The sequence below is a fragment of the Osmia bicornis genome, chromosome 10 (genome assembly GCF_907164935.1).
Source record: "Osmia bicornis bicornis chromosome 10, iOsmBic2.1, whole genome shotgun sequence".
In the NCBI taxonomy this organism is placed as follows: domain Eukaryota; kingdom Metazoa; phylum Arthropoda; class Insecta; order Hymenoptera; family Megachilidae; genus Osmia; species Osmia bicornis.
In genome coordinates, this window is record NC_060225.1 from 10,097,083 (window position 1) to 10,111,987 (window position 14,905).

General features: G+C 30.8%; 5 protein-coding genes across 12 annotated transcripts; 1 reads left to right on the plus strand and 4 right to left on the minus strand.

Moving 5' to 3' along the window:
* Nucleotides 1-1,860: 1,860 nt before the first annotated feature.
* On the minus strand, nt 1,861-3,668 carry LOC123987617 (rho GDP-dissociation inhibitor 2). 3 transcript variants are annotated; one of them, XM_029181711.2, is made up of 4 exons: nt 3,584-3,668; nt 2,743-2,931; nt 2,437-2,661; nt 1,861-2,202 (listed from the first exon to the last, which is right to left on the minus strand). In XM_029181711.2, the coding sequence occupies exons 2-4, from the start codon at nt 2,924-2,926 to the stop codon at nt 2,003-2,005; spliced, it is 609 nt and encodes a 202-aa protein (XP_029037544.1). In that variant the 5' UTR covers nt 2,927-2,931; nt 3,584-3,668; the 3' UTR covers nt 1,861-2,002. The 3 variants fall into 3 exon arrangements, with proteins under 3 accessions (XP_029037544.1, XP_029037543.1, XP_029037545.1); XM_029181710.2 differs by having other exon boundaries at nt 3,538-3,651; XM_029181712.2 differs by lacking the exon at nt 3,584-3,668 and adding an exon at nt 3,132-3,511.
* On the minus strand, nt 3,584-6,913 carry LOC114873411 (dynein axonemal assembly factor 5). Of its 2 annotated transcripts, XR_006829814.1 has the most exons (7): nt 6,148-6,913; nt 5,842-6,078; nt 5,583-5,778; nt 5,210-5,516; nt 4,210-5,134; nt 3,806-4,130; nt 3,584-3,687 (listed from the first exon to the last, which is right to left on the minus strand). XR_006829814.1 is itself a non-coding variant. In XM_029181713.2 (6 exons), exons 1-6 carry the CDS (start codon nt 6,848-6,850, stop codon nt 3,988-3,990), a joined length of 2,511 nt encoding a protein of 836 aa, XP_029037546.2. In that variant the 5' UTR covers nt 6,851-6,913; the 3' UTR covers nt 3,584-3,987. The 2 variants fall into 2 exon arrangements, 1 of the variants encoding a protein (XP_029037546.2); XM_029181713.2 differs by having other exon boundaries at nt 3,584-4,130.
* A 438-nt stretch (nt 6,914-7,351) lies between these two features.
* LOC114873406 (phosphoribosyl pyrophosphate synthase-associated protein 2) lies at nt 7,352-8,990 on the minus strand. 3 transcript variants are annotated; one of them, XM_029181703.2, is made up of 6 exons: nt 8,894-8,990; nt 8,653-8,742; nt 8,177-8,585; nt 7,835-8,107; nt 7,625-7,771; nt 7,352-7,527 (listed from the first exon to the last, which is right to left on the minus strand). In XM_029181703.2, the coding sequence occupies exons 2-6, from the start codon at nt 8,727-8,729 to the stop codon at nt 7,369-7,371; spliced, it is 1,065 nt and encodes a 354-aa protein (XP_029037536.1). In that variant the 5' UTR covers nt 8,730-8,742; nt 8,894-8,990; the 3' UTR covers nt 7,352-7,368. The 3 variants fall into 3 exon arrangements, with proteins under 3 accessions (XP_029037536.1, XP_029037533.1, XP_029037534.1); XM_029181700.2 differs by having other exon boundaries at nt 8,811-8,980; XM_029181701.2 differs by having other exon boundaries at nt 8,857-8,970.
* Nucleotides 8,991-9,062: 72 nt separating this feature from the next.
* LOC114873401 (exocyst complex component 7) lies at nt 9,063-11,949 on the plus strand. Of its 3 annotated transcripts, none has more exons than XM_029181681.2 (7): nt 9,063-9,152; nt 9,361-9,597; nt 9,671-10,209; nt 10,287-10,838; nt 10,922-11,156; nt 11,232-11,501; nt 11,620-11,949. In XM_029181681.2, the coding sequence occupies exons 2-7, from the start codon at nt 9,366-9,368 to the stop codon at nt 11,889-11,891; spliced, it is 2,100 nt and encodes a 699-aa protein (XP_029037514.1). In that variant the 5' UTR covers nt 9,063-9,152; nt 9,361-9,365; the 3' UTR covers nt 11,892-11,949. The 3 variants fall into 3 exon arrangements, with proteins under 3 accessions (XP_029037514.1, XP_029037513.1, XP_029037512.1); XM_029181680.2 differs by having other exon boundaries at nt 9,115-9,302; XM_029181679.2 differs by lacking the exon at nt 9,063-9,152 and adding an exon at nt 9,252-9,288.
* On the minus strand, nt 11,908-14,696 carry LOC114873412 (ras-related protein Rac1). Its single transcript, XM_029181714.2, has 3 exons — nt 14,321-14,696; nt 13,417-13,804; nt 11,908-13,334 (listed from the first exon to the last, which is right to left on the minus strand). Exons 1-3 carry the CDS (start codon nt 14,353-14,355, stop codon nt 13,179-13,181), a joined length of 579 nt encoding a protein of 192 aa, XP_029037547.1. The 5' UTR covers nt 14,356-14,696; the 3' UTR covers nt 11,908-13,178.
* Between the last annotated feature and the right edge of the window lie 209 nt (nt 14,697-14,905).

The window sequence follows — 14,905 nt, forward strand, 5'->3', positions numbered from 1 at the left end:
TCTCGTGAAGTTGATCGTGAATTTGGTGATGTGGTTTTTCTTGTTTTGTCAAGAAGATTCTTCCCATCTCGCTTAGATTGATTGTGCAATTAGTGTTTTCTGTGGTCTGTGGCCATTTCTGGTTTTTTTAATTCTTAAACAGTAACAAGTATAAATATTAAAAGAAAAAAACATAGAGTTTTCGTATCTTGATTTCCACAAAAAAAGAAAAAAAAAACAGTTGTGTCGAATTTGAAAAGTGAAGAATAGTCTGTGCTGTTTCAGTGTATTCTTTTTAATTCTTTTTAAATTCATGAGAACTTTTTTAAAACCATTAAAATTTAAAAAAACGAAAGATTTGTTTCAGAGCCATCGCGACGAAAGGATAGAAGGATAGAAGAATCCGTTTACCATCTGCTGTATTTTATATATTGTATTAATAAATCTCATAAATTGGCAAATATTTTGCAGCTCAATTTCTTTAATATCGGAAGAAATACGCAAAATAAAATTATAATATATTAATTTGTTATGTACCTTCTTAAGAACTTATTAGAACTAAAAAGTTGAAACCAATTTGCAATAACTGAACTAAATACATACATAAATCATTTACAATCTTAAGTTACTACTACAGTAATCAGTAAAGGAGGTTAATCTATTCAGTTTCCCAATTTGAAAACTTTTAGGTTTATTAAGGAAATATAATTAATTTTAAATACAGAATTATTATTTAAAATTATAAAACATAATTTTCTAAAAAAAATTTTCATACAATTTCAATTTTATTTATTCTTACTAAAATGCTATTTATATACGTACAGGAAGTAACCTTAAAATTATAGGTTAAAAATGCTTGATATTCATATAAAAGAAATATTTTAATTGGAATTGCAATAATTTTCCAAATATTTAATTTTTTGTTTACTTTTTAATTCTAATATTTGACTGGTCCTATTAACGAAGAGAAAATTTTAATCCCATTTCATTCTTGTTACTTAAGAAAATATAAAGAGCAGAGAAGTAAATTAGTACACTTTTATATAAATAACAGTCTTCTTTAACCTTTTTAACCGAAATCAAAGACCATATATATACACTTAAAAAGGAATTCATGTTAAATGCATAAATTTAGTACATTCCATTACCCACAACAAACGTGTAACAATAAGCATATATTCAGTTTGCTTTCTATAAATTATGTTGAACTCAGATTTCATTTCTTTGATTCTACTGTAATTCAAAATTTTGTGCTTTGAAAGTAATCATAGTATCAGCACGAATTTGATAAACCTAAAAAGTAAGACGTGATGCATAATACAGGGAAATATTTATAATAAATATATCAAACTTTTTGTATTGGCAATCAATATTTTCAACCATAATATTTGCTAACATCTTAAGGTTTTTTCTGATATTTTCAGTTTTCTATATTAAAATTGAACCCGATAGATCAATTCCAGAAAACGATAGCAACACTTTGTTACATCGAAAATGCATTGTTTTTAAATGATTTTTTCTTAATTAATATGTATATTTTTATGATCTAAATCAAGGAAGTTCTCTCTAGTAAAATGTCACAGACATCATTTTAAAAATATCTTACATCAATAAAATAATGTTAAAGGAAATAGTTAAAGTGAAAATATGGAAACCACATTATAAAGGTAACCAAATACTGATTGATGCGCATGATCTAACAATTAAGATGTGATTTCTACTGTGATTTTAGTATGTATGTATATGTGTTGTATACACAACGCGTGCGTGCACACGCATGCACATCGCAAACACGCACGTATGTCGTATATATGATACACTTGTATATCCAATTGTTTACTTTCAAGGTTTTACAATTTAGGAAAAGTATCTAAATAAATATCAATGTTACTCTTTCTCTTATTACTTAAAAATACAGTTATGGCATCATATTATGACTGAATATCTATAAAAATTAGAGTCCCTTTTGGCATTCTTATTTTAATTGCAATCATTATAAAGCTTTCTCATTAAGAAAAGAAGCTTATTCTTTCCAATCTTTCTTAATTTCAAATGACCATTCCCACTTCAGATGTTCATGTTTGTCATCATCAGTAAACAAGGAGCTTACACTATAAGAACCACGTGCCATTACTCCAGCTGGTGCATCCTCTGTTGGAGTAGTATAAGACTGTATTTCTGTTTTCGGTGGATAAGAACCCACCATATGCATCATCTTATCCACTGAAAAATAATATAAGAGAAAAATTAATAATTAATCTTTCGACATCCATAGATTTGTTTTTGTATATGTCAAATCTTAGATGTACCTGTTACACCTATTTAGGAAAGCATTAAAGAAAAACCATAAAGTAACAGATTACTCTTACTATTTAAAATAAACGTAATTTCAAGCTCTAAATGAAATATGAAAAATTGATCAAATTATGAGCATTCAATCTTGAATAAAAACCTTACCAGGTACTCCAAGGCGGTAAGTTTTTTGAACATATTTCAGACCATGTACAATTTCACGTTGCACAATGAAGTCAATCCTGATTCTGTAACTAACACCTTCTTTTATTACAAACGTTTGTTTCTTTAGCTGAGAAAGGTCACCTGTTAAATCTAATTCCATATCTGGTCGATCTGCCACGCAAAGTGCTAATTTTTTAACTATTACTTTTCTTGGATCATTTGGATCTACAAAAATGTTTAAATATTATTCTTCTGCTTATCATTTTCTTTAATTGAATTGTTTTAAACAATTAATAAAATGCCCACCTACAATAACACCTCCAGATTTTGCTTCTCCTAAAAGTGTTTCTTTATATTTACGTAAACTTTCATCCTCTTTGTCTGCTTCTAAAATTTGCTCTATCGTTTTTTCTGGTGGAGGCTTATAATTAGATTCTACTTCTATTTCCTCTTCTACCGAATCAATGTGATCCGTGTTAATCTCTGACATTTTTACTATAGTAAAAATATATTAATGAGTCATTAATACTGTAGTTCAGTTACTTCATTGCCATATGTTTATACATTTAAAGTACTTTCTATTAAATGTATCATGCAACAGGTGTTGCAAGAACTCTATTTAACTAATATAATTCTGTTTATGTTAGAAACTTATTTTAGAATCGGAAGAAGAAAAATTGTTAACAGTTATTAACCTTAAAAATATAACTGATATGAAGATTTTTAAGTAATTAATACACCTCAAGATAGTGATTTAATAACCAATTATTGAAGTTCAAATACATGTATACACATAGATAAATGACATTCATTGTAGCATAGATGTTTCCATAGAATATTTTTAGATGGATCAAATACTGGAAAATTAATATTAAATTATGTTTGGTTTAGCTGTTTTATATGATTCTATGTTACGAAAAAGTCCCAAAGGCATATTAAAGGATTGTTAAATATGCGTAATCAGAAGAAAACAAGATGTAAAAACAGAAAAATGACAGGACGGTAAAAAGTGTTTGGCTGAACCTAGAAATCTATGAAAAAATAATAGTTAAAAAATATTTTAGTTACAAGAATGCTAAAATATTTAGATAATACACTTACTGTGACTATAAAGTAATAGAACGAAGATTGAAAAACGAAAACCTACGGAATTATCGGCAATTTCTTAATCCTGTTTGCCACCCCTTTGTGATTCGCTTCTCAAAACGAAAGACATGGACAATATGGCGACTTTAAAAGGGCGGGTACTTCCTGTATTCATAGATTTTAAGGTTAACGTTTATTATTTTGTATGAAAACAAAAGTACTTTGTTTATACATTAAGTTTTAATATGTATATCCTAATTTATCTAATGTGTATTTTCATTACCTTCTTTCATTATATAAATATTGAATTTAATATTTATTAAACTATATACTCTTCATTATACATATGTGTATGACAATACATAATTTGTTGAATAAAAAAATAAATTAGCAACTAATTTTTGCAACATAAAGGTACCCTTGTTTAAACGAAATAAACATGTGCATGTATATTTAGTGAAATTTTTAGTTGTAATTATTCTTTAAAATATGCTGGCAATGTTCTAGAAGTATCTCTATGTCTTTTTGATTTCTAAAATTTGTTTTACAATTTTGAAGTTTCTGGTACAATAACTCTGGATGCACTTTTGCTAATTCTTTTAAGCTACCTAAAACATATTTAATATACTGTTATTGTGCGTACAAATATGTATTTCATAAATTAATTTATCAATATTATGTTGTTACCTAATATAAGATTCTGAAACTCATTTTCTGGATCATCTAAATATATTATAATTGAAGTATACAAAGTATCTATATGTCCTTTGTTAAAATGTAAGTTATAATCCTCAGGGATTGTATTCCAAAGTTTTATTAGAGCCTCTAATGAAGCTAATCTAATATCATCACACCCATCGTCGAGTCTTTTTAAAAGCACAGGATATATTTTATGAATGTATTCTTCTGTCTGATAATGAAATCTTTTTCTAATACACATTATCAAATGCATAGTTTGTAGAGAATATAATCTACTTTTTTTGGAATTGTCATCTGCAAGGCTAATCAAAGCAGGCATTATTTTATCAAGTATTGAACAAATGTTTTCCTCATCCAAATGTTTAATCTTTTCTGTAATGAGTTCTTTTTCATATTTATCCAATATGGTACATAAACAAGATAATGCAGCTGTGCGTATAGCTTCGGCAGCTCTTCCGGCAGACCAAATTAATCCAGGAAATATACAATCTTCTAAAAATTGATTGAAGCATTTTATATCCATAATTTCATTCAGTGATCCTTGACTGAAATACTCTGACAGTAAAATGAAATGTTTTAATCGTAGTTCAGGATTAGCATCGTTCGTCATAGTTTCTTTTAGGATTGGTAACATAATGTCGATATTGACAATTAAAATCTGTCCGATGTAAGTCAAACATCCGCAGAAAATTTGGCTTTCTGGAGTATGAACTGTCCATGACTTACAATCAGGAAACGATAAAATTAAGTCTCTTATGTTTTCGTTGCAGAATTTCTCAACGTTCTCATAGGAACTAATATTTGCAACGGTATTTAATAATTCTCTTGCCTCCAATTTTACATGATTTTCATGTGCCATCGATAAAGCAGTAAATATCGTTATAAATAAATCCTGTGATATAATTTTACAATCCTGAAAATTATTCAATTTATTAATATAGAAAATAAGAAAATTTGTCATCTAAAAAATATAAATTGAATAACATACCTCTTTGCATATTAAAATTAAAGAATGACAACATGAAAGTATTTGTTTCTGGTATGTTGTCTTTTTACTTTGACAGATATGCGATTGTTGTAAAAATTTTGCAATATCTTTCAGTAATGGAACAAGTGCACTACGTTCGCTACCTTTTAAAATTGCTGAAAATACTTTTAAATGACCCACGGATAAAGTTTCTTCAAGAGTAGGAATGATTAAATGACAGCAGCTTTTTGGATGTACAAAATATCCTAAATATTCTGCTGCTCTTTCTACAATTTCTACAACCCTGTAATCTTCGTCGTTACAAGCTCTATCGAACAAAAATGTGCTTATTACAAAGCTACCTTGATTAATATTTTAAAAGCCACATATTTACCGATACATAGAAGGTAAAAGTTTTCCAATATGTTGGGTCACATCTTCTTCTATGTTTAAAATAAAGACACAAAGTAACTGGGCAGTTCGTACCCTTATATCGGCAATCCAGTCTCCTAATTCTAAATTTATTCCATTTATTAATTTACTAAAAGTTTGTTGCGCTATTACACGACATCCTAGATTTGGTCTAACAACTGCAACAAATTTGAAACACCATATATAATATTCACTTGTTGTAATTTATTGAATCAACTTACCATTAGGATAGTGATGACGATCTTCGGTGAGAAAATCCAATTTATCTTTCAATTTTTCATCATTCTGATTTTCTTCTATGTAAGATCGTCCTACGGTATCCCAAAATTTTGCAGCTTTCTCTCTAATTTCTTCTAATTCATCATGAAGGCCTGTTAATAGTAATGGAAGGATTTTATGCCACCAACTATATCGGTCTTTTAATTTTAAAAGCCAACAGCCTGCTATCTCTATTACAGCTGCAAAATAACACATACGAATTGTAAAAAGTATGTACCATTGCGATAGAACAAAAAAACATTATGTACCTGTTCTAACCAGTCCATTTTGATCAAATAATCTTTCTGCTAAAGGTGTAGCAACTTCTTCTAAAGATTTACTATTACCATATTGAATTAAATCTCCTATTGTTCTAATAGAGGCAATTCTAATTTTATAATGTTGATGTGCAAAGTTACTTAAAATTGGTTTTACCAAAGTTTCTGACTGTGTGTAAAAATATCTTGATAAATTTTTTGCAAATTCAGATATACAATTACAGCTTTCTCTTTTAACAAGTGGATAATTATCTACCACTGTACGTATCAGAATTTTGACTAAATCATCAATATACGATGCTAGTAAGTTTTCATATTTTAATATTATTGTTTTTAATAATACTACGGATTTTAATCTTACTTCTTCTGAAGTTTCTATTTGTTCAGAAGAACCTAATCTTCTGGATAAAATTGGAAGTAAGTACATAATATATTTATCATTAGGTGTTAAATTAATTATAAATAATCGAATAATTTCTAATGTTTGATCACGACAAACTTCGGCTGAATCGTTAAGAATTCTTAACAAAACTTTGTTTATAACATCCCATAATTTCAAAATTTCATTCTCAGATTGTTGCAGTTCGAAAAACTTTAGAATTTCCTTTAGGCCTTGTATTCTTCGTTTTTTTTCTTCCGATTGTAAGGCAACACACATTCTCGTAAATTCGTAATTCGGAATTTCCATCGACATTTTCAACAACTTTATCTCAGTATGTTAATCCAAAGTAAGTTCAGAACTGTTTACATAGTTTATGTATTCCCATAGCAACATTTTTATTGATCTAATTGTTCTATTTCAAATGTTTACTAATTATATGTATATTTAAATTAAAGGAAATAAAAGAGTTATTCTACTTTTTTCTCTTTTAATTTACACTACTACTTTACATTTTAAAATACTTACATTCAAAAATGCACCAATTATTTCTTGAATACGACACGTAAACTTTATAGATCATAGCATAGAATTAGAATTAACATGAAAGCTTATAATATGTATATCCAGTGTCAGTTCATCAAATAGAATGTATTTAATACGTCTATACAGAACCTTTGATATACGAAAATCTTGAAGCAATTCTATTTAAATTAAAACGGGACTAGCACGTTTGGTCCTTTGTTACGTTAAATAATAAAGAAAATTTGATAGATATGTCTTAAATATGGTCCCCGGCTACGGAAACTCTCAGTGTAATTAAAATATTGGTTTTAATCTTCTAGAGTAACATTTTTGAACAAGTACGACATAGACTCCTTATTGTGAATACGTCTAATAGCCTCTGCTAGCAGAATACTGATATCAACAGTCTTTATTTTCGGACATTGCATCTTTTGAACATCATGAGGAACTGTATTTGTAACAACAACCTACAAATAATAATTAAAAATTTGATTTATAAAATACCTCTACGTGTACAGTAACTCTTTTAATCGGATTTTATGATATTTTTATGTACCATATTACCTCGTCAATCGGAGATTCTTCTATTAATCTCGGAGCATCAGAGCTTAGGAGACCATGTGTGGCTAAAACATAAATTTTACACGCTCCTCTTTCCTTAAGAACTTCGGCTGCAGCTACATAAGATTGAACATCATCTATCATGTCATCCTGTAATCGAATTGCTTAACACTTTGTTATATAATTCTTTCATGGACTCAATTATTTACATACCACCATAATGGCTATACGTCCACCGACATCCCCTACAACATTAATCGGTGGCTTTTCTTTTGCTGGATGCATCGGAACACCAACTCCGACTTCCATAGTTCGCGAAGCCAGAGCCGGAGGAGAGTAACGCCCATCATTCATATCCGATTCGGCTTCCCTTTGTTCTCCATGGATTACCGCTATTCCCAATCGTAATCTTTCCGCGTAACTAGTTGCTTTTTTCGCACTGCCAGGATTTCTTGCGACTATCACTGAATTATGATAATCTGGAATCTAATTAAACGATATTTAAATTAGAAAATAAAAATACTGTAATTAATTCGAGGAACGGCATTTACATACAGATTCTTGAATATATTGTAGTAAAAATGGACTAGCACGTAAATTATCAACTGGTACATCAAAAAATCCTTGTATTTCTTTTTGATGCAGGTCCATTGTAATTATATGAGTTAAACCGCTCTTGCATAGCATCTTTGCTAGCAGCTTAGAAACTATGCATCCTCGTTTACGCATTTTGCACTGTTTAGAGTATGGTAAATAAGGAATAACACCGACAATATTTTTTGCAGATGAAGTTTTGCAAGCATAAGCCATGATCAAAAGCTCCATTATGTTATTGTTCACATCCTTTGTTCCAGTTTGAATAATGTAAAGATCTTTGCTCCGTACAGAATCTCCAATTTCAACCATAGTTTCACGGTTTGACTTGTGATATACGGAGCATCCTCCATGTTTAACACCTAATCGGCTTTAAATTAAGAAGATTAGATTTAACATGAGAAAATGTAATAAAATGCATATCTATGAGAACTTACTTAGCAATAAGGTTAGCTAACTCTGGATGAGAATTGCCTGCAATAAGTACAATATCTGATGATACTGGTTTGTCCATATTATTGTTGCTTCTGAAAAATTTTAAATAATAAAATGACTGTTATATAGATCAATTGAATAGATAAATTAAAAGATATACTTTATTAGGTAACATTTCATTTTAAATAAAGATAAATAAAGATTACATGATTAGGCAAACAGCAGGTTATTGTATGTAAATACTTTATAGGAGTAAAGTCCACTAGCGCCCAAAACGACCACGATCAGCCTGTATTTACCGGTCCAGTTGCTTGTAAACGTCACAAGATAAGCGAGAAGCAAGTGAACCGACCGCAATAAGCACGGTTGGTAAGTGGATTGCAAAACACGGGCGCTACGGGCGTTTTAACCGCAAGTAGTGATTTTATCGAGGATGTAGTGTCAGTCTAACCCAGTGTAACTGTAACTGTTGATACCCTTCATCACCCTTCATGTTTAGGTGGTATGGAAAGAAATGTTTATTTTTGCTTCATAAGATGAATGATATTAATAACAATAAATGTTATAAAATTATATAGTAATATTTACAAATTATTTATGAGATTATGAACATTCTGAAAATATAAAATTAGAAACAGGTAACTGTATTATGGTAAGTGTATTATGATTTTTAATTCATCCTAATTTATGTTACATTCTATGTTCTGCAGATAAAATGATGCACGCTACAAGAGTGAATACTTCTGAACGTAGATTTGAAATACAATGCAAATTAGAGACAGAGCTTGCTTCGCTAGAAGCATTGAAAGATGCAGAAGAACGAAGTAGAAAATTAACTAGTAATGTTGTTGGAATTTTATCTTCTTTGGAACAACGTCTTGCAACATTACGTCGTACTATACTTCCTGTCTATAACGAAACAGGAACTCTTCAGGCACAACAACAAAGTACATACTACATTATTTTGAATTTTTAGTTCTCTCTTTCATTATATTGATTACTTTTTCTTTTTTTTTGTAGATATAGAACGGACATTGAATGCTTTAGATCATGCCATTGGCTACTATGGTGTGTGTCAGGAAGTTGAAGGAACAGTACGGGCAGGACCTGGAGGGTCTGGTGGTTTAGACAGTTTTCTGGAAGCAATGAATCGTCTTTACAATGCGCAACGTTATTTTCAGAAAAATAATCCTAGTTCTGTAGAATTAGAAAATGTAACGAGTTTATTTGTTATCGGATTGGATGCTTTGTACGCCGAATTTCATGATATTTTAACTAGGCAAAGTAAACCAATTCTTCCAATTGTTCTTTTGGACTTAATCGGTTCAGACGAAGACACTAGCGGCGAGGATGCTCCGCAATCTCTTTGTCATCTACCGGAAAGTATTTTAGGAGATTTACTTAAAATTGCAGCATGGCTGGAAGAGAGAGGACACCGTAAACACGTAAAAATTTACGCATCCGTGCGCTCTGCAATCGTTTTAAGATCATTACAATTATTAAAGGAACATCAAAGAAGCGCTAGCGGTGGCAGCACGCACGCAGGAAGTCCTCTACCAGTAAGAACTTTATTGTAACAATATTGCATTTCTTATCTCTTGCTCTCTTATCAGTTAAGTTAAATATCAATTTGCAGAAAACGAAATTCAGTAACAGACATTCGCTGGGAATTCAAGAAATTAGCGGAAGAAAAGCTTCGAAAAGATTACAGCATGCTCTTGAAAAAAAAGCTAGCAGAATGTTATTGAAAGCTTCTCAAACTACTGGTTTAGGATTGTCGTTAACCGCATCTAGAAAACCACCTCCTCAATTATCTGGATATTCTGTAGAGGATACAGCACCGGATGAACAAGAAATGGAAAATTATTTATTATTAACAGTTGGCCTTCACAAACTGATGCAAGCAGAGCGATCGTTGGTTGCGAAAATTTTGCCAACCAGTTTACAGGCTCAAGTTTTAGAAGCTACTGTGCGCGAAGCTATGGATCTTGTTGCTCACGATGGAGAGAGTATAGCAACTAGAGCTAAACGATGCATCGTACGACGTGATTTTTCAGCAGTATTAGTGATCTTTCCTATCTTGAAACATCTTGGAGAACTAAAACCTGATTTAGAACGTACAGTAGAAGGTTGCGATTATGCTCTCAGATCAAAATTCACCTCTGTATTGAATACACTGAATATAACTGTACGTTTCAATACATTATCGTTCTTAAATTTTATTTTAACGTGAATAAAATTGTAACGTTATGCATATTAAATATTATATAGGGAGCAAAAACATTGGATGATTTTGCAGAAAGTGTCCGAAATGAATCAAACTCAATTTTACCTAAAGATGGAACCGTAGCAGAAAGTACAAGTAATGTTCTAGTTTTTCTAGAACAACTAGCAGAATATGCGGACATTGCGGGAGCTGTTTTGAAACGTAATACCGATATGGAAAGTAGCGCGTCTACGAGACAAACAGAAAACATGTACAAAAGTGTTTTGGGTAGTTATATTAGTTAGTATCATTTATATTTTAAACTATTTTGAATTAACTACAAAATTCATTAACATAAAACTTTCTATTTTTTAGAGAAGGTACTAGCACAATTGAATTTAGTGCTTGTAAATAAAAGTGACACTTCATATTCGGATGTTGCGCTACGAGCTCTTTTTCGTTTAAATAATCATAATCATGTTATAAATGCTCTACGTCGCAGTTCTTTAATGGATCTATTATTATTGGCTGAGCCTACCGCAGAACAGACATATCATGATCTTTTATTACGTAATAAAGCAAATTACGTTTCTACTACTTTTGCAAAAGCTCGAAGTTACCTCGAGCAACCGTTTGATGAACCAGGTTTGTGCTTATAAATCAAAATCCCGAGTGTTTTACAATACAAACTGAAACGTTGGTTCAGTTTTTATTTTACTTTACATATAAAATTGAATATTGTAAAATGAAAAAATGATTCTAGAACCAGGGGCTAAAATTTTAAAGGAAAAGTTTTTGGGATTCACAAGGGAATTAGAAGAAGTGGCCAAGTGTCAGCGTTCTTATTCTGTACCCGATGCTCGTTTACGAGAAGAGTTGCGAAAGGAACTCCAACAAGCTATCGTTCCTCTTTATACAAATTTTCATAATAAATATCGTGGAATTTCATTTTCGAAGAATCCAGCTAAGTATATCAAATATACTCCTGAACAGATATCTACATTGATTGATACATTCTTCGACACGACAGCATAATAAATAAATGCAAAAATTTAATAAACACCCATTTAATAAAGCATATTTAGTTACAGTATTTATGATATTTTTTTTTTTTATGGACTGAATCCCCATTCCCCGGATAGATTGCACAGGTCAGTGGATCTGCAACGATTGAAATAGATCTCGGTCCAGCCCCACTTTATATATATTTATAATATATATATAAAAAACAAGTAACGTTCAATTTAGATTTAGTAGCTTATACATGTAAAATGATAATAATAGGAATACAGTTTGAACCATTTATGTACAATTATTTGCTATAGAATAATTCCATCCTCTGTCTTTATTTCTTGGCATTTATATATGCATTCTTTTAAACATCCATTCACACATATTAATTTTTCTCCACCTCTGATGTCAAACTTTTATGTTGTTTTTTTTTCTTTTTTTTAATCTCTTTATCCATGTTGTGCGTATCAATTACAGCAAAATTGCAGCAACATGAAGACACAAGCAGAGGCAGAGAATTAAAAATCACTCTTTTACCGCTCACTTCTAAAACTTACATGACTATCTTATACCATGGTATGTATGTAGTAATATCAACCAATTTAGTTAAAGGTCCAAGTCATTTTATGTTATTTGCGATTGTTTGTTTAATACGTAAGATATAATTGTATCTATAAGTAAACAGATTTCAAGTGAAATCATTAATTGGAAAAATGCAATTCGTTTGAGATAAATGCTTGTTTATAAAAAAAAGTAATATACAAAAAAAATGGTAAACAAATTTTTCAGATATAAATTTAATGCTAGAGTATCTTTCTTCATATTGATACTATGCTATACTAACATTCTCGAAAAATAGACAAATTTTTCTACTTAAGATATACAATGCAAAATGACATAAAATGGTTTACCTCTTCTATTAAATTGATTAGTATCCAGTGCGTACACAACCGCACATACATAATAATGCTTAGTTCCTTACAATCCGTACGTAATAATTATATTAATAACACACTCTAATATACTGTACATTATCAGTTCAGTTTTCATTTGGCTTCCTTCCTCTCTTCAGAACATTTAGCTAATGTCCAAAACACTTAAATTGCGTATATGTTTTCTTCTATCCTTCTATACGCAATATAAAAATTGATTTGTGCGCTTTTATGGCAGATGTTTGTAGAGAGATGGACCGTATAAAGGGGTTCTTTTTTTTTTTGTTTTAATCAAAATTAGATTTCCTGCTGCAATCGAGTCCGATCGGAGGAGGGATAGTACACTTGCACGTGCTCCACCGTCGTTGGACATTTAATATTACAGAAGGAAACATCTGCGTTTTGGTTTCACTTGAAGAACAGGACACAATACTGCACGGATCGCTTCGTCGAATACTGTTTTCAATCCTTTTTGAGTTAGCGCTGAACATTCTAAATATTTCACAGCACCGATCTCTTTTGCCATCGCTAAACCCTAAACATGAAATAAAATTTCGAAAAATTAAGATATTTATACGAAAATAAATAGATAATTAATATGTTGAAAAAATACATGCCTGAGGATACGTGATTGGTGCCAATTTTTTGTCCTTTAATCGTTCGATAGTCTCTTTGTCTTCGCGCAAATCTAGTTTAGTCCCTACTAAAATAATTGGCGTAGCTGGACAATGATGACGCACCTCTGGGTACCATTTAGCACGAACATTTTCAAAACTGGCCGGATTAACAAGAGAAAAACAGATCAAAAAGACGTCTGTTTGAGGATAAGATAACGGTCTTAATCTGTCATAATCTTCTTGGCCAGCTGTATCCCATAAACCAAGATTTATCGGTTTGCCATCCACCATGACATTCGCAGAATAATTGTCAAATACAGTTGGGATATATTCTCCGGGGAAGGCATTAGTAGTGTAGCTTATGAGGAGACACGTTTTACCTACTGCTCTGTAGAAATTAACGAATGAAACAAAATTAAATAGACCTTACAAAAATTTAGTATGATCATCACAAACAAATCGCATTGTATCATGAATTTACAATAATTATAATGAATATGAATTAATTACAATGTATTTTTATGTTGTTGTTTAAAAATAATGAAATAATAAAAGTTTCAGAGTAAATTGAAAACATGGGGAAAAGAAAGAGAAACAAGGAGAAGAAAAGAAGGATAATGAATGTGTAAGAAAAAGATTAAGGTGATTAATTATCTATAAATAGTTAATAACTTCAAACTGGTACAACAATTTTTCTATTTAATTGTTGAAAATAAGTAAAAAATGAGGATATGTACGTTTAAAAGAATAACGGGTGTGGTGCTTGCTTTAAAATAGTTCTTGATCATGAGTGAATCCAACCACCAAGGGATACACTGCTGATCATTTGGATCGAATGGTGCGAATGAAAAACAGGAAAAACAAAGATATTAAACAAGATCGTGAAAAGTTTGAAAATACTCACCCGTCTCCTACGACAACGCACTTAATGGCCTGCATCCTGAAGGTTGGAACCGTTCTCAAGTAGAAATATCCACGTAAATTCGCAGGAAGGGAGGCTAGTTCGATTCGACAAAGCAGGAAAGATCAAGAGAGACAGAGAAGAAGTTGAAATGTCGTGAAATAGAGAGAGAGGACATAAAGGAAATTGGTGCAAGAGAGATAAATAAGTAGTGTCAAAAGTAAGATAGAAAAAGATCATAAAATGAGGCGAAGCATAGATCAGAAAGAGGTAGGAGAACTGGAAAATTCAAAAATAGGCGTGTAATAATACAATAATTATAATGAACAGCTATGTATCGTAACGTGTCCTTGTTTTATGATGAAAATGCAGTCGGTGGGATCTTTCGTTGAAGACGGCACTCCTGACCTCAATATGTGGCCTCAATTATGATCGTGGACTGAGTTTTTTATTTACTCGGGAAGAATCAAAATGGTGCTTTTATGAACACGATCAATCATAACCAAATCCTTTTTTTAATTATGCATTTTTCTTATTAACTTCATTTTTAAAAACAAATTTAGCTTCGACATGCTTGTTTAAATAGTA

Excerpts from the sequence above, each read along its gene's own strand:
- LOC114873401 (XM_029181681.2), top strand. The coding sequence starts at position 9,366 with ATGATGCACGCTACAAGAGTGAATACTTCTGAACGTAGATTTGAAATA. Across the intron at positions 9,598-9,670 it reads TCTTCAGGCACAACAACAAA|ATATAGAACGGACATTGAAT; the intron begins GTACATACTACA and ends TTTTTTTTGTAG. Across the intron at positions 11,157-11,231 it reads TGTTTTGGGTAGTTATATTA|AGAAGGTACTAGCACAATTG; the intron begins GTTAGTATCATT and ends TCTATTTTTTAG.
- LOC114873412 (XM_029181714.2), bottom strand. The coding sequence starts at position 14,355 with ATGCAGGCCATTAAGTGCGTTGTCGTAGGAGACGG. Across the intron at positions 13,805-14,320 it reads TGCGTTGTCGTAGGAGACGG|AGCAGTAGGTAAAACGTGTC; the intron begins GTGAGTATTTTC and ends TAATTTCTACAG. Across the intron at positions 13,335-13,416 it reads CACCAATCACGTATCCTCAG|GGTTTAGCGATGGCAAAAGA; the intron begins GCATGTATTTTT and ends TTTCATGTTTAG.
- LOC123987617 (XM_029181711.2), bottom strand. The coding sequence starts at position 2,926 with ATGTCAGAGATTAACACGGATCACATTGATTCGGTAGAAGAGGAAATA. Across the intron at positions 2,662-2,742 it reads ATCTGGAGGTGTTATTGTAG|ATCCAAATGATCCAAGAAAA; the intron begins GTGGGCATTTTA and ends ACATTTTTGTAG. Across the intron at positions 2,203-2,436 it reads TTACCGCCTTGGAGTACCTG|TGGATAAGATGATGCATATG; the intron begins GTAAGGTTTTTA and ends ATTATTTTTCAG.
- LOC114873406 (XM_029181700.2), bottom strand. The coding sequence starts at position 8,830 with ATGAAATGTTACCTAATAAA. Across the intron at positions 8,743-8,810 it reads ATGAAATGTTACCTAATAAA|AAGCAACAATAATATGGACA; the intron begins GTATATCTTTTA and ends AAAATTTTTCAG. Across the intron at positions 8,108-8,176 it reads TACAATATATTCAAGAATCT|ATTCCAGATTATCATAATTC; the intron begins GTATGTAAATGC and ends TCGTTTAATTAG.
- LOC114873411 (XM_029181713.2), bottom strand. The coding sequence starts at position 6,850 with ATGTCGATGGAAATTCCGAATTACGAATTTACGAGAATGTGTGTTGCC. Across the intron at positions 5,517-5,582 it reads CTTTTACCTTCTATGTATCG|AGCTTGTAACGACGAAGATT; the intron begins GTAAATATGTGG and ends TTTGTTCGATAG. Across the intron at positions 5,135-5,209 it reads TAATTTTAATATGCAAAGAG|GATTGTAAAATTATATCACA; the intron begins GTATGTTATTCA and ends AATAATTTTCAG.